An 18386-nucleotide genomic window follows, 5' to 3' on the forward strand; every position below is an offset into this window, starting at 1 on the left:
GGTGCGGCCATAGAAAAAGCAAAAAGACAAAAAAAAAAAAAAAATATATATATATATATATATATATATATATATTCACAGAAGAATAATACAAATCATCAGTATATGTCTTCTTCTTCTTTTTTTTTTTTTTTTTTTTTTTTTTTTTGTCTTCTTAGGGCTGCACCTACAGCATGAGGAGGTTACCAGGCTAGGAGTCGAATCAGAGCTGTAGCTGCCAGCCTACACCACAGCCACAGCAACCTGTGATCCAAGTTGTGTCTGTGACCTACACCACAGCTCAGAGCAATGCGGGATCCTTAACCAACTGAGTGAGGCCAGGGATCAAACCTGCATTCTCATGGATACTAGTCAGATTCCTTAACCACTGAGCCATGATGGGAACTCCATTAGTGTATGCCTTGATGAATGAATTCTTCCAAAGTGAATGTACACACATACCATCACCCAGGGCAAAAAAAAGAGAACATTATCAGCACCCTTCCAATCAGTATCCTTCCTTATTCTCAAAGGCAACAACTATTTTGAATTCTACCACCACGGGTTAATTTTGCTTGTTTTTGAATTTATATAAATGGAATCATAGAGCATTATACATGTATATACATATATATTTTTTCCTATTTAAATCAATATTATGTTTTGATGTTAATTCATATTATTGTGTGTCACTAGTTTATTCATTTTCATTGTCATGTAATATTCTACTCTGCAGAGTTCCTGCTGTGGCACAGTGTGTTAAGAATCCAACTGCAGTGGCTTGGGTCCCTTCAGAGATGCAGGTTCAATCCGTGGCCCAGAGCAGTGGGTTAAAGGATCTGGTATTGCTGCAGCTGTAGTGTAGGTGACAGCTGTAGCTATGACTCAGTCCTTGGCCTGGGAACTTTTATATGCCATGGGTGCAGCCTAAAAAGAAATTCTACTGTATACTTGTGTCAGTTTATCCATCCATTCTGCTCTTGATGAACATTTGGGCTACTTCTGTTTCTTTTACAAACAACATTGCAATAGACATTCTCTAGAAGTCTCTCCCTCTATACATGTGTACTCCATTTTTTGTATGTTCCTAGGAATGGAACAGGGTATGTGTATATTTAACATTTTTATAATATCAAACTACTTTTCAAAGTGATGGCCCATTCCACATTTCTATCAGTGGTAGATAGAGTACTTGTTTTTCCACGTCCTCGTTACCACCTGGTGGATATGTTGTATCTCACTGAGGTTTTAAATTGTTTCCCCTTTTCATGGGTTTATTTATTGGTCATTTGGCTATTCCCTTTTATATCCCTCTCCCCTTTTTTTTCTACTGATTCAACTGTCTTTTTCTTAGTAATTTAAAAGAGTTCTTTGCATTGGATATAAACTGTTGTTGTTGCTGTTTTGTTTTTACTGTTTCCATAGTTTTGTCTTTTCCAGTATGTCATACTTGGAATCATGCAGCATATAGCCTTTTCTGATTGGCTTCTTTCGCTGAGTAATACGCATTGAAATTCCTCCATGTCTTTTCATGGCTTGGTAGCTCATTTCTTTCTTCCTCCCTCCCTTCCTTTCTTATTTTCTTTCTCTCCTTTCTTCCTCCCTCCTTTCCCCCACTCTTCCTTCTTTCTTTTCTTACGATCTTCCTCCGTTTCTTCCTTCCTCCCTTTCTTTCTTTTGCTGTGCCCATGGCATGCAGAGGTTCCTGGGCCAGAGGTCAAACCTGTGCCAGCAACCTGAGCCACAGCACTGATAATCCTTAATCTCCTAGGCCACCAGGGAACTCCAATAGCTCATTTCTTTTTAGCACTGAATAGTGTTCCATTGTATGGATATACTGTAGTTTATTTATCTACTCATCTGCTGAAGGATATCTTGTTTGCTTCCAAGTTTTGGAAATTATGAATAAAGCTGCTATAAATATCCACATGTAGGTTCTTATGTGAACCATACGTTTTCAACTCCTTTGGATAAATACTAGACTCTTGGATCATATGATATGAGTATGTTTGTAAGCAAGCACCAAACTGTCTTCCAGAGGGGCTGTCCCATTTTGCATTCTCACCAGCAATGAATGAGAGTTCCTGTTGCTAGTATACATTAATACAATCTATTTCATGTCCAGTAACCTTGCCAGATCCATTAAATATTTTAAGATACCCTTCATCAGGGTAGAATAATGTCTTATTTCTGGTTCTCACTTTCTAAGAAATTATTTTCTTTGGATTCAGATGAAATCACTGGCTTTTCTTGGGTCTTGAGCCTGCTGGCTTTCAGACTGGAACTTGTGTCATTACTCCTGGTTTTCAGGCCTTTGGACTTGGACTGGAACTACACATTGGCTCTTCTGGATTTCCGTCCTGCTGACTGCAGATTTTGGGGTTTATCAAGCCTCCATAATTATGTAAGCCGATTTCTTATTTTGTTTTTGTTTTAAGGCTACACATGCAAAATGTGGAAGTTCCCAGGCTAGGTGTCAAATTGGAGCTGCACGTGCTGGCCTACACCACAGCCACAGCAATGCCAGATCCAAGCCACATCTGCAAGCTTCACTGCAACTCATGGCAACCCTGGACCCTTAACCCGCTGAATGAGGCCAGGGATCGAACCCATGTCTTCATGGATACTAGTTGGGTTTGTCACCACTGAGCCACAACAGTAACTCCCTATTTCTTATTTTACATACATGATATATATACAAATACATATAGGATAAATATGTATACATATGTATATATATACATATTTATATATATCCTGTGGGTTCTGTTTCTCCGGAGAAGCCTAACACAGATTATGAACTTCAAACAACAGATGGGACCCATCATCTTGTAATCCCCAGTCCAGGGGCCAGGCCAAACCAGCCACTCCATGCAATGGCTTATTAGAACTGGAGCTTAAATCCTAGACACGAGACCCCTACTTTACCCTGCCCCCTGCCATCCTGTATACTTGCTACTTATGGGGACACCATCTTGGATGGGAATGGAGGAAGAAGTCAGGAAGACTGAGCTCTTATGAGAAAGAAGCCTAATCAGCTTACTCTGGAGACATTTAAACTTGAAGAAAATATCATAATACAAATTCACAAGTTTAAACTTCCCCCTCTCTCTGTTACCCTGCAGAAGAGAGGCTCAGGAGAAAGACAAGATTAAAATTACACCATAAAGAGCTATGGAGCTTTTTGCACATTTGAGCATGAGAAGTCCTTTTATAGTTACATTAAAATAATGTCTTAAATAACATGTTTTAATCACTGTTGCATTAGATTAGTATGCTTCAACATGTTAAGCAGTCTCCCTTTTGCTCAAATGAAGTTTACATTTGCTTTTATGATTTTTTTTTTTTTTTTTGTCTTTTGTCTTTTTTGTTGTTGTTGCTGTTGTTATTGTTGCTATTTCTTGGGCCGCTCCCGCGGCATATGGAGGTTCCCAGGCTAGGGGTTGAATCGGAGCTGTAGCCACCGGCCTACACCAGAGCCACAGCAACGCGGGATCCGAGCCGCGTCTGCAACCTACACCACAGCTCACGGCAATGCCGGATCGTTAACCCACTGAGCAAGGGCAGGGATCGAACCCGCAACCTCATGGTTCCTAGTCGGATTCGTTAACCACTGCGCCACGACGGGAACTCCGATTTTTGACCCCATTTTAACAATATGCACAGCTAAATTTTAAAGTATCTTAAATTTATTTAGTAAGGGATGCCTGAATTAGGAATTCATACTCCACAGAGGGAAGAACAAAAGGCACTTTTTTTCCCTTTTCAGGGCTGCACCTGGGGCATATGGGCATTCCCGGGCTAGAAGTAGAATTGGAGCTGCAGCTGCTGGCCTACGCCATGGCCATAGTAACGCCAGATCTGAGTCGTATCTGCAACCTATGCTGCAGCTTGTGGCAATGCCAGATCCTTAACCCACTGAATGTGGCCAGGGATTGAACCCACATACTCATGGATATTAGTTGGGTTCTTAACCTACTGAGCCACATCTGGAACTCCCCAAAAGGCACATTTTAACAAGGAGATGTTCATATGAATTATTAAAACTGTACAGTGCAACCTTACCGTTCTGAATATCCACTTTCCCGGGCGAACCTCTGAAATGCACCCATGGGATCTGAGCCTGTGCTTAAGATAAATACCAGGGGTGTGTTGTAGGACATGTCTTGATATAGAGTGGGCAGGTCCACAGGTGGCGTCTCTATAAAGCTTTTCCCAAGGTTTTCTATTACGAAGTCTGTAAGAGCAAAAACCACCTGAAAGTTGAAAGGAAAGACATGAAAAATACATTGGATGAAGATTGTTTTGTAACTGTACCCTATTTTTCTCCTTAACTTCTCTGTTGTCCTGCACTCATTTCCTTTTGATTAGGTGTATTCATTTCTGCAAACTGATGTGGTGGATTACACTGCATCTTTCCAGAAGCCTGGGACTCCAGCAGAGAGCTTCCAGATTAAGGAAAAATAATCTGAGACTGGATGCACTGAAGACAGTAAGAGCAACAGTTTCACTTTGCCTGTGTCACTCCTCCCCAAGGAGGCATAGCTCAATGCCAAAACTGACCTTCTGAGCCCATGATTTCTCCCATGGAGGGAAGTGAGAGTGTGTGAGTGAGTGTCTGGCTTCCCCAGGTGTGTGAGATACTGACAAAGAGGCCCATTTCTTTCTCACCCCATCCAGAATACTGACTTGTGAACTGCACAGCTGTGGGGTGGGAGAACAGCAGCCACAGCCCAGAATGGAACATGTCAAAAGATGTAGTTCCTACTAACTGCTTCTCAGACTCCATCAGGAGGCCTGCCCACAAACTTCTGGGGATGCCTCACCAGTGGATCCTTCCAACTGGCCCAGCGGAACTCTGTGGGCCACTCCACAAGCACAATGCTCAGTATACCTTCCCTTACCATATGGCTGGCTCCCTGTGTGTGTCCTTCCGGGTGAGGGCAGTGAGGTAAGCCTTTGCATATGGTTAGAAAGCATATGCAAAAAGTTGGCCCACCTCTGCAGGATTGGAAGAAAGCATACAAACATGAGCATTCAGGCTTCCTGCACCTGGCCTAGCTTTGAAGGATCAAGGAAAAAATGTACAATCTTAAGAATTCCCTCTCAAGAGGGAACAAGAATTGCAAAGCAAGTGTATCCTTTGAACAAGTCTAAGAAAGCCTCAGAATCCCTAATGGGGCTGATAGAAGGTATTTCTCTCCCAAAGTCATGCAGTGAAGTCTGGAGGAAGTGACATCCTTTAAATGTGAAGACAGCAATGCAAAGCTTTAAGGGACATGAGAAAAAACAAACAAACAAACAAACAAAAAAAACCAAGAAAACATGACACTAAAAAGGAACACAATGATTTTCCAATAACTAACCCCAAAGAAATGGAGATCTGTAATTTTATGGATAAAAAAAATTATAGTTGTTTGAAGAAATCTCAGTGAAATAAAAAATGAACAAACAAAAAAACTAAAGAAATACAATTCAACAAAACCAGTGAAAAATATATTCACAAAATGAGAAGTTTAATACAAAGATAAAAATCACTAAAAGATCCAAATAGAAATTCTGGAGCTGAAGAATACAATGAATGAAAATTTCAAAAGTGCAATGGAGAGCACCCACAGCATATTGAATCAAACAGAAAAAAGTACCTGTGAAGTATAATATAGGTTTTTTAAAATCATTCAGTCAGAGGAAAACAAAGAAAAAAAAAAAGAATTATGGCTACCATTAACAGAAACAATCTATGCATTTTTGAGTCCCAGAAGGGAAAGAGAGGGAGAAGGGGGCATAAAACTTATTTAAAGAAATAGTGGCAGAGAACTTTCCGAAGCTCAGTGAGCTTTGGACATATAAATTAATTAAGCTTATAGATTCCCTTAAAATTGCAATTCAAAATGATCTTTTCCAAGACACATTATAATGAAACTGTTTGAAATCAAAGACAAAGAGAAGACTTTAAAAGCAGCAAGAGAAATAAATCTCATATACAAAGGAACCCTCATAAGATGACCACTGGATTTCTCAGCAGAAAGTGAGATGATATATTTAAAGTGCCAAAAGACCAGACTCACTAAAAACAGGAGAGAAAGAACCCAAATAACCAAAATTATAAATGAAAAAGGAGAAATCACAACGGATACAGCAGAAATACAAAAAACCATAAGAGAATACTATGAACAACTATACGGCAACAAGTTTGACAATCTGGAAGAAATGGACAATTTTCTAGAATCTTACAGCCTGCCAAAACTGAATCAAGCAGAAACAGACCAACTGAACAGACCGATCACTAGAAATGAAATTGAAGAGGTCATAAAATCACTCCCTACAAATAAAAGTCCAGGACCAGATGGCTTCACAGGTGAATTTTATCAAACATATAAAGAGGAATTGGTGCCCATCCTCCTTAAACTCTTTCAAAAGGTTGAAGAAGAAGGAATACTCCCAAAGACATTCTATGAGGCCACCATCACCCTCATTCCAAAACCAGACAGAGATACCACCAAAAAAGAAAACTATCGGCCAATATCATTGATGAATATAGATGCAAAAATTCTCAACAAAATCTTAGCCAACCGAATCCAACAACATATCAAAAAAATTATACACCATGACCAGGTTGGGTTCATCCCAGGTTCACAAGGATGGTTCAACATATGCAAATCAATCAGCATCATACACCACATTAACAAAAAAAAAGTCAAAAATCATATGATCATCTCAATAGATGCAGAAAAAGTATTTGACAAAGTCCAACATCCATTCATGATCAAGACCCTCGCCAAAGTGGGTATAGAGGGAACATTCCTGAATATAATCAAAGCCATTTATGACAAACCCACAGCAAATATAATACTCAATGGGGAAAACCTGAAAGCCTTCTCACTCAAATCTGGAACAAGACAGGGATGCCCACTCTCACCACTGCTCTTCAACATAGTTTTGGAAGTCCTGGCCACAGCAATTAGACAAACAAAAAAAAAGGCATCTATATAGCAAGAGAAGAGATAAAACTGTCACTGTATGCAGATGACATGATACTATACATAGAAAACCCTAAGGACTCAACCCCAAAACTCCTTGAACTGATTAATAAATTCAGCAAAGTAGCAGGATATAAGATTAACATTCAGAAGTCAGTTGCATTTCTGTATACCAGCAATGAAACATTAGAAAAGGAATACAAAAATACGATACCTTTTAAAATTGCACCTCACAAAATCAAATACCTTGGAATACGCCTGACCAAGGAGGTAAAGGACTTATATGCCAAGAACTATAAAACTTTAATCAAAGAAATCAAAGAATATGTAAAGAAATGGAAAGATATTCCATGTTCCTGGATTGGGAAAATCAATACTGTAAAAATGGCCATGCTACCCAAAGCAATCTACAGATTCAATGCAATCCCTATCAAATTACCCAGGACATTTTTCACAGAACTAGAACAAACAATCCAAACATTTATATGGAACAACAAAAGACCCAGAATCGCCAAAGCAATCCTGAGAAACAAAAACCAAGCAGGAGGCATAACTCTCCCAGACTTTAAGAAATACTACAAAGCCACAGTCATCAAAACAGTGTGGTATTGGTACCAAAACAGACAGACAGACCAATGGAACAGAATAGAGAATCCAGAAATAAACCCAGACACCTATGGTCAATTAATCTTTGACAAGGGAGGCAAGATCATAAAATGGGAAAAAGAAAGTCTATTCAGCAAGCATTGCTGGGAAACCTGGACAGCTGCATGCAAAGCAATGAAACTAGAACACACCCTCACACCATGCACAAAAATAAACTCCAAATGGCTGAAAGACTTAAATATACGACAGGACACCATCAAACTCCTAGAAGAAAACATAGGCAAAACACTCTCTGACATCAACCTCATGAATATTTTCTCAGGTCAGTCTCCCAAAGCAATAGAAATTAGAGCAAAAATAAACCCATGGGAGCTCATCAAACTGACAAGCTTTTGCACAGCAAAGGAAACCCAAAAGAAAACAAAAAGACAACTTACAGAATGGGAGAAAATAGTGTCAAACGATTCAACAGACAAGGGCTTAATCTCTAGAATATATAAACAACTTATACAACGCAACAGCAAAAAAACCAATCAATCAATGGAAAAATGGGCAAAAGACCTGAATAGACATTTCTCCAAAGAAGATAAACAGATGGCCAGCAAACACATGAAAAAATGCTCAACATCGCTGACTATAAGAGAAATGCAAATCAAAACTACCATGAGATACCACCTCACACCAGTCAGAATGGCCATCATTAATAAATCGACAAATAACAAGTGCTGGAGGGGCTGTGGAGAAAAGGGAACCCTCCTGCACTGTTGGTGGGAATGTAAACTGGTACAGCCACTATGGAGAACAGTTTGGAGATACCTTAGAAATCTATACATAGAACTTCCATATGACCCCACAATCCCACTCTTGGGCATCTATCCAGACAAAACTCTACTTAAAAGAGACACGTGCACCCGCATGTTCATTGCAGCACTATTCACAATAGCCAGGACATGGAAACAACCCAAATGTCCATCAACAGACGATTGGATTCGGAAGATGTGGTATATATACACAATGGAATACTACTCAGCCATAAAAAAGAATGGCATAATGCCATTTTCAGCAACATGGGTGGAACTAGAGACTCTCATACTGAGTGAAATGAGCCAGAAAGACAAAGACAAATACCATATGATATCTCTTATAACTGGAATCTAATACCCAGCACAAATGAACATCTCCTCAGAAAAGAAAATCATGGACTTGGAGAAGAGACTTGTGGCTGCCTGATGGGAGGGGGAAGGAGTGGGAGGGATTGGGAGCTTGGGGTTATCAGACACAACTTAGAATAGATTTACAAGGAGATCCTGCTGGATAGCATTGAGAACTTTGTCTAGATACTCATGTTGCAACAGAAGAAAGGATGGGGGAAAAAATGTAATTGTAATGTATACATGTAAGAATAACCTGACCCCCTTGCTGTACAGTGGGAAAAGAAAAAAAATTATAAAAAAAAAAAAAGTGCCAAAAGAAAAAAAACCTGCCAACCAAGAGTACTTCACCCAGCAAAGTTACCCTTCAGAAAGTAGAAGAGATACTTTCACAAACAAGTAAAAGCTGAGGGAGTACATCACAATTAGATCTTCCTTTGAAAGAAACTGATCTGCTGAGAGAAATTCTTTAAGCTGTAATAAAAGGATGCTAATCTGCAAGATGAAAACACATAAAAATATACACTGGTAAAGTTAAGCACATAGTCAAATTCAGAATACTCTATACTAAATTATGGTATTGTGTTTATTACTTAACTCTAGTGAATGGTTAAAGGGTAAAAGTATTAAAAATAACTATAACTATAATAATAATTACTACTTTTTGTCTTTTTAGGCCACACCCATGGCACATGGAGGTTCCCTGGCTAGGGGTTGAATCAGAGCTGCAGCCACTGGCCTATGCCACAGCTACAGCAACTTGGGACCCAAGCCATGTCTGTGACCTAAACCACAGCTCATGGCAATGCCAGATCCTTAACCTGCTGAGTAAGGCCAGGGATTGAACCTGCATCCTCATGGATACTGTTGGATTTGTTTCCACTGTGCCACAATGGGAACTCGTATAATTATATGTTAATGGATATATTATATAAGAATAAGATATGACATAAAAATATAATATGTTTGAGAGGGAGAGGGTAAGGTTTCTGTATGCAAAGTTAAGTTGTTATCAGTTTATTTATTTATTTATTATTATTTTTTTTGGTCTTTTTGCCTTTTCCAGGGTCACTTCCCGAGGCATATGGAGGTTCCCAGGCTAGGGGTCAAATCGGAGCTGTAGTCTCTAGCCTACACCAGAGCCACAGCAACGTGGGATCGAAGCCGAGTCTGCAACCTACACCACAGCTCACAGCAACGCCAGATCCTTAACCCACTGAGCAACGGCAGGGATCAAACCCGCAACCTCATGGTTCCTAGTCAGATTCGTTAACCACTGCGCCATGACGGGATCTCCTGTTATCAGTTTAAAATGGACTATTACATCTAAAGAATATTTTATATAAGCCTCATGGTAACCACAGAGCAACAACCTACAGTAGGTAAATAAAAGATAAAGGTAAGGAAATCAAAGTATACACTATGGAAAATCATCAATTAAAAAAGGAAGACAGCAAGAGAGGATGAAAGGAGACAGAGAACTATAAAACCACCAGAAAACAACTATTAAGATGGAATTGACATGTCTTTACCTAACAATAATAACGCTAAACAGAAATGTATTAAATTCTTCAAACAAAAGGCTGAATGGATTAAAAAAAAAAAAGGCCCAATCATGCTTCCCATAAGAGATTCAGTTCAGCTTCAAGGACACATATATGCTCAAAGTGAAAAGATGGAAAAAGATATTCCACATAAGAGGAAGCAAAAAAGAGCATATATGTGTATCAGACAAAATAGACTTTAAAGTAAAAAACTGTAACAGGAGGCAAAGAAGGTCATTATGTAATGATAAAGGGGTCAGCTCATCAAGGGGATATAACAATTATCAATACACGTGACCCAACATTAGACCACTTAAATGTATTAGGCAAAGTCTAACAAATCTGAAGGGAGAAATAGCAATACAATAATGGGGGACTTCAATACCATATTTTTAATACCTAGACAGAAAATCAATAAGGAAGCATTAGACTTGAAGTATACTTGGGATCAAGTGGGCCTAAGAGACACATACAGTTATTCCATCACAAAGAATCAGAATAAATATTCTTCTCAAGTGGTCATGGAACATTCTCCAGAATAGATCACAAAATCTTAGCAAATTTAAGAAGATTGAAATCATACCAAGTAAATTTTCTAACCACATAAAACTAGAAATCAATGACAGGAAGAAAACTGAAAAATTCACAAATATGTGGAGATATATTTGCTCCTGAACAACGAACAGGTCATAAAAGAAATCAAAATGGAAAAAAATCGTGAACCAAATGAAAATGGAAGCACAACATATCTAAACCTTTGGATGCTGAAAACAGTTCTAAGAGAAAACCTTACAGAAAAAAAAATCTACATTAAGAAAAAAAAAGATGTAAAAAAAACTTTATACTTCACAGAACTAGAAAAAGAACAAACTAAGTTTAAGATTAGCAGAAGGAAGGAAATAACAAAGATCAGAACAGAAATAAATGAAATTGAGGCCAGAAAACAACAGAAAATATCAATAAAACCAAGAGTTTTTTTTTGTAAAAGCAGTAAAATTAACAAACTTCTAGTTTGATTAAATAGGCAAAAAAAGAGGACTCAAATAAATAAAGTCAGAAATGAAAGAGAAGACATGACTGATACCACAGAAATACAAAGAATCATTAGACATCTATGAATGTCAACAAATCAGATAACCGTGAGGAAACAGATCAATTTCTAGAAACACAAAACTTACCAAAACTGAATCATGTAGAAGGAGAAAATCTGAACAGACCAATAACAAGTAAGGAGACTGAATCAGCAATAAAAAACTTCCCAATAGGAGTTCCCATTGTGGCTCAGTGGGTTAAGTCCCTGACATAGTGTCTGTGGGGATGCAGGTTCAATCCCTGGCCTTGCTCAGTGGGTTAAGGATCCAGCATTGCCACAAGCTGTAGCGTAGGTTGCAGATGGGGCTTGGATTCTGCGTTGCTGTGGCTGTGGCGTACGCCTGCAACTGCATCTCCGATTTGACCCCTAGCCTGGGAACTTCCATGTGCTGCAGGTGTGACCATAAAAAGAAAAAGAAAAGAAAAAAAAACAAAAACCAAAAAAACTCCCAACAAAGAAAAGCCTAGGAACAGATGATTTCATTGGTAATTCTACTAAACATTTAAAGAAGGATTAACACCAACCATTCTCAAACTCTTCCAAAAAGTTGAAGTGGAGGGAACACTTCCAAACTCATTGTACAAGATCATCATTACCTTGATGCCAAAGCCAAATAAAGACACTACAAAAAAGAAAACTGTAGGGGTTCCCGTCATGGCTCAGAGGAAGCGAATCCGACTAGGAACGATGAGGTTGCAGGTTTGATTCCTGGCCTCACTCAGTGGGTTAAGGATCTGGTGCTGCCGTGAGCTGTGATGTAAGCCGGCAGCTGTAGCTCCGATTAGACCCCTAGCCTGGGAACCTCCATATGCTGTGGATGTGGCCCTAAAAAGACAAAAAAAAAAACAAAACAAAAAAACAACTGTAGGCCAATATCTCTGAAAAATGTAGAGGCAAATATTCTCAAGAAAACAGTAGCAAACAGAATTCAACATTACATTAAAAAGATCATATACTTTGATTGACTGGTATTTATTACAGGCATTCAAGGATGATTCAATATTTTCAAGTCAATATATGAGATACACAACATTAACAGAATGAAAGATAAAAATCATATGATCATCTTAATAGATGCAGAAAAAGCCTGTGACAAAATTTAATATCTATTTATGATAAAACTCCCAACAAAGTAAGAACACAGCTCAACAAAATAAAGGCCATATATGACAAGCTCACAGCTAACATCATACTTAGCAGTGAAATGGTGAAAGCCTTTTCTTTAAGAAAAGAAAGGAACAAAACAAGGATACCCACTCTTACTACTTTTATTCAATAGTATTAAAAGTCCTAACCAGAGTAATTAGACAAGAAAATAAAAAGCATCCAAATTGGAAAAGAAGAAATAAAACTCACTGTTTGCAGATGACAAAATATTATATATAGAAAACCCTGGCATGGATGTAGCCAACCAGTACCTCTTCTCTGGGCACTCTTCCAGTAATCTTCCAGTTCCAGCATCTACTGGATGGTGAAATTTTCCTATTCATAACTGATTGGACCATCAGTAAAACTTAAGTCAAGCTGGACCAATCAGAACCTCTCTCCTGAGAATTTGAAACTAGAGTACCAGTCATAGTGGAGAGCTGAGTCTGACAATGGCAATATTACACAGTTATATTGAGTTACCCAGGTTAATTACTCTCCCTGAGGCATGATCAATTGGTTTTTCTTTTAATGTCTGAGCTACCCCAGTATCCTTTTATTTTAATAAGCCCCCTTTCCCCATATACTTATAACTGAATTAACCTTAGTTCCTACATAGAGATATAGAACCTGGGACAACAACAACAATTTCCCAGTCTAGAGTTTTCTAGCCTATATCTTTTAAAACTCATTTTTCTCTGGGACCCTTGCCATGTAGTCATCCTTTCATTTTTGTCAGCATCCAGCCTGGTAGCAACTGCCCCAGATTCACTGAAGACTTTCCACCTGGCTTGTAGTCTTCCTCTCCATTAATGTCTACCCCAGTGATTTATCACCTGTGAACCAGGCATTGTATTGTTACTGTCTAGGGTGACACAACCCAGGTTTAGGGTCCATAAAGCCATCCCACATTCCCATATTCTTTTTTTTTTTTTTTTTTTTTTTTTATGGACTGCACCCGAAGCATATGTAAATTCCCAGGCTAGGGGTCGAATCAGAGCTACAGCTGCTGGCCTGTGCCACAGCCACAGCAATGGAGGATCTGAGCCATGTCTGTGACCTACGCCACAGCTCACGGCAATGCTGGATCCTTAACCCACTGAGTGAGGCCAGAGATCAAACCCACATCTTCATGGATCCTACCTAGTCAGGTTTGTTAACTGCTGAGCCACAAGGGGAACTCCAGCCATCCTACATTCTAACCGTACAGTTCCTTGACCTCTAACTCTAGTGCACATCACTTCATCACTTCCTCAGTCATCCACACCCATGGTCACCCTTAGGACACTGTCATCATGCAGAACTGCTCGTTTTAGGCTCAGCTTTGATCACAACCTCTCCCATTCTTCCAGCTGTACTACGCTTCTGCTCCCAGAGAAACTCTCCTTTTCTCCCAGTCTATGAGCCCTTTCTTAGATCTCTTCCACTGTTGGTAAAAGGATGGGAGAGGTTGTGTGTGCCATCATTTCTTACATAAACTCTGTCAACCATCTTCAAACTGGTCTTGGTGACTATGTTTTGTTCTTTTCAAATGCCTCCTTCCCATTGCTGCCAAGATCTAAAAGGCCCACACCCCCCTGCTAACACTGTCCAGCAGACCCTCATTCTCCCTGGCAGAGAGCATGAATTCCCCAATGGCACACACTAGGAAAAGATGACCAGACTCCTGGATGGCTCTCCAGCCTTTCCTTTCATTATTTTCTGTATAAAACATTGTGTTCTATGAATAACAGAAAGTCTCTATTTCTTAGAGCCACCTCCCAAAACTTGGCCATTGCTACTCTCTATATAAATCTAATCAGTTCTTGAATCATAACTGGCTGGTGAGCTTTAGTAAAATAATTATAACACATTTCTTTAATGAAAAAGCATCCTACCTTTTCTTCTTTACAGCATTTAATAAGAATTAGCTTTTGGAAAGAACTTAATTCTGGATGCCAAGAATCATGGTTTGTGGTCATCCTTTCCACTGTCATGAGTTGATCATCCTCCTTCATTTTAGAATAGGCTTCCCCATCATTTGGGTTAATATAAGTCTCAAAAGATCCTAGAAACACAATTTTAAAATATGCTTTAATTAGAATTGTTTTGACTTTGAAATTAAATACTTATATTTGGTCATTTAAAAATCTCTACATTTAGGGAGTTCCCATCATGGCTTAGTGGTAACGAACCCAAACAGTATCCATGAGGATGCAGGTTTGATCCCTGGCCTCTCTCATTGGGTTAAGGATCCACTGTTGCCCTGAGCCATGGTGTAGGTTGCAGACGCTGCTCGGATCCTGCTTTGCTGTGGCTGTGGGGTAGGCCAGAAGCTGCAGCTATGATTCAACCTTTAGCCTGGGAACTTCCATATGCCACACTGTAGCTCTAAAAAGCAAAAAAAAAAAAAAAAAAAAAAAAAAAAAACAAAAAAAAAAGCCCAAAAAACCAAAAACCCAGAAACCCCCCCAAAACTCTATATTTTTTACTATTAGTTTTTTGCATTACTGCAAATGTAAATCTTATTATTCCCCCTTACCCAACCTAATTTAAAAAATTAAGAATTTAAAATAGGATCAGAAAACAAATTTGAACCACTTCTAAAAAACAAGGCTAAAACAAATGACAGAAGTTAAAAATAAAAGGATGCAGAGCGATGTAGCAATCAGATGTGAAGAAAAAGAAAACTGAAGTGATAAGAGTAACAGCGGGTATATTAGAACTCAAGGAAAATATGATTAAATGGGACAAAGTAGGTCAAGTTACATTAATTAAAATATAAACCCCATAATAAAATAAACTTCTGTGTGCCAGATAATCCATAAAAATATATCAAACCATGGCGAGCAGAAGAAAAGCAGAAAAAAAAATCATAGTGGTAGGAAAAAACACAGTCTGTGATAGATGAGATAAATTAGAAATTCTGGCATGTATAATTTTTATAAATAATACATGAATAAATTGACATAGATGTAACTTTTATGCCCTAATAAACAGAACACATTGCCCCTCCCCCTGGAATATTTATAAGAAATGGGATTGCATCTTGCATTAGCGTTAGGATGCTAGTTAGCCCTCACAACAGCATAACATGCAGTAAGAATTAGCATTGAAATTCCTACAGGTGCGGGGTGCACAGTCTGCTGTAAGTTGCCCAGCAAACCTACATGGCTAGTGTGTCCTCTGGTGATGAAACAGGTTGCTGGGGGCAGACATTAGGCAAAATAGTTGGCTTACAAGGGAGGCTAGAAAACCACTCTCTCCCAGCTGGTCTGCTGGGGCCTCTCCTCTGAGGGCCTAACAATAGCAACCACAGAGCTGGTGACAGAAATTTAGTGACACTTAAGACCATGGCCCTGGAGCGTATGTACCTTTGCAAGACTTCTAATTTCTATATGGAATAAAGACAATTACATGTATGGGACCAAAGGGCAGAATACACCACAGTGCTTTTTGGTTGAAAGTGGATGCATTATTCTGAGAACCGGGTGGTAGAACCATTTATTCCAAAAGGACTTCTTTTCCCCTCAGGTTCTCATTATTGTATAATCACTAGGGCTTTGGCTAATAAGGCAGGATAATTTTAAATTATAACTCTCGGAGTTCCCGTCATGGCTCAGTGGCTAACAAACCCAACTAGTACCCATAAAGACGCAGGCTCAATCCCTGGCCTTTCTCATGGGTTAAGGATCTGGTGTTGCTGTGTTGGTCATAGATGTGGCTTGGATCCCAAGTTGCTGTGGCTGTGGAATAGGCTGGCGACTACAGCTTCAATTTGACCCTTAGCCTGGGTACCTCCACATGCTGCAGGTGCAGCCCTAAAAAGACCAAAAAAAAAAAAAAATTATAACTCTCAACCATTAGGTCATGAAGCACTTAAAAACTCTCAAAGACACAAGATTAAGGCAATTAGGAAGGCTTTAAAGGTAAGATCGGCATTGAAAGTAGTCATTAACTTTCACCTGCGAAGATCTAAAGTTTACTTTTGGAATAGAAACCATCCTATCACACGTAGACACCTTCACAGTTCTGTAGGATTTCTGGACTAAACCTGGAAATTTAACAAATGAAAGCAGGAAAGTTGATTTAAATTGTTAAAATTTTAGTCCCAGTTGATAGGAATGATACGGTGTCTTTTGTCCAAACATGATGAGTTGTTTTCACAATTACTTTGCCTTTCAGCCTCTAACTCTTCCTCCTTTCTTTGCTTCTGTGTTTATGAGGTTCCATCTAGCCCTCTGCTTTGGGTCTGTCCCTAACTGTCCATCACTAGGCTTCTTCTATGATGATTTTTCTTTTGTGTTCTACCTCTAGCTGTCTTGTTGAACTGGTCCACAATACACATAATTTTTATTTGATTTATTTATTGAAGAGTATTTTATTTTTTCTAGTCTTTATTTAGAAATTAAAGGAACCTAGAAATTCTGGTCTATGAAGACTTTAAATCATTGCACTTTTACTTGCTATATGCAGGTAAACGTGTATTCATATGAGAAGTAGAAGAATAATTACTAAAAAATAGAAATAGAACACAGAATTTCAAATCAGTACAGGGGAAATAAAAAAGTGTGGTGGGGTCTAATCTCTTGGGATAGAACATGATGGGGGATGATATGAGAAAAAGAAGGTATATACATGTATGACTGGGTCACTTTGCTGTACAGCAGAAATTGGCACAACACTGTAATTCAACTGCACTTTAATTAAAAAAAAATGGGCAAAGAAAAAAAAAAAAGAATATGGACAATTCACCTGAAGGCAAGGAAGGAGAAATCAAAATGAGGCAAAGAAGAAAACTTGCCAAAGGGGAAAAAAAAAAATCCCTGCAAAACAGGATGACAGAAGTAAGTTCAAATAGATCAGGGGTTTTCAGCCTTGCCACTACTGCCACTTGGAGCCAAGTGATCACTTGTTGTGGGTTGCTCTGAGCATTCACTGTCAGATGTTTAGTCACATCTCTGGTTTCTACCTCCTAGATGCATGTAGCACCACCCCAGTGGTAGCAACAAATAATGTCTTCGGACATTGCTGAATGTTCCCTGGGCAACGAAATCTTCCTCAGGTGAGAGCCACTGAAATAGATCAATAATCACCCTTACAGAACTATGTTGAAGAGTAGTGGTGAGAGCGGACATCCTTGTCTTGTCCCTGATCTCAGCGGGAATTCTTTCAGCTTTTCACCATTGAGAATGATGTTCGCTGTGGGTTTGTTGTATATGGCCTTTATCATGTTGAGGTAGGTTCCCGCTATGCCCACTTTCTGAAGGGTTTTTATCAGAAATGGGTGTTGGATTTTGTCAAAGGCTTTTTCCATGTCTATGGAGAGGATCATATGGTTTTTATTCTTCAGTTTGTTAATGTGGTGTATCACACTAATGGATTTGCGGATATTGAAGAACCTTTGCATCCCTGGGATAAATCCCACTTGACCATGATGTACAATCCTTTTAATGTATTGTAGGATGCAGTTTGCTAGTGTTTTGTTGAGGATTTTTGCATCAATTTTCATCAGTGAAATTGGCCTGTAGTTTTCTTTTTTTGTGGAATCTTTGTCTGGTTTTGGTACCAGGGTGATGGTGGCCTCATAGAATGAGTTTGGGAGTATCCCTTCCTCTGCAATTTTTTGAAATAGTTTCAGAAGGAGAGGTGTTAGCTTTTCTCTAAATGTTTGATAGAATTCGCCTGTGAAGCCATCTGGTCCTGGATTTTTGTTTGTTGGAAGTTTTTTAATCACGGTTTCAATTTTAGTTCTTGTGATGGGTCCATTCATCTTTTCTATTTCATCTTGGTTTAGTCTTGGAAGATTGTACTTTTCTAAGATTTCAACATAGTTCTGGAAGTCCTAGCCACAGCAATCAGAGAAGTAAAAGAAATAAAAGGAATCCCAAATTGGAAAGGAAGAAGT

General features: G+C 38.9%; 1 protein-coding gene and 1 long non-coding RNA gene across 14 annotated transcripts in view; both read right to left on the minus strand.

Annotated features, from left to right (window-relative positions):
- Nucleotides 1-18386, minus strand: part of LOC146404708 (uncharacterized) — a 618617-nt gene that overhangs the window by 211881 nt on the left and 388350 nt on the right. The window lies entirely within an intron of this gene.
- The window catches only part of DNAH6 (dynein axonemal heavy chain 6), a 255439-nt gene that overhangs the window by 38760 nt on the left and 198293 nt on the right, over nt 1-18386 (minus strand). For all 12 annotated transcript variants that reach the window (XR_014841541.1, XR_014841540.1, XR_014841539.1 and 9 more), the window contains 2 exons: nt 14377-14546; nt 4045-4235 (listed from right to left, as the gene is read on the minus strand). Coding sequence is in view for 9 of the 12 variants with exons in the window: in XM_021087308.2 (XP_020942967.2) it covers nt 4045-4235; nt 14377-14546 (361 nt within the window). In the remaining 3 variants the exon portion in view is untranslated. The remainder of the gene's footprint in view (nt 1-4044; nt 4236-14376; nt 14547-18386) is intronic.

This window comes from Sus scrofa, chromosome 3, assembly GCF_054392235.1.
Source record: "Sus scrofa isolate SSC_HxYL_T2T_F1_AM1 chromosome 3, Sscrofa_HxYL_maternal_Yorkshire_Landrace_v2.0, whole genome shotgun sequence".
Lineage (NCBI taxonomy): Eukaryota > Metazoa > Chordata > Mammalia > Artiodactyla > Suidae > Sus > Sus scrofa.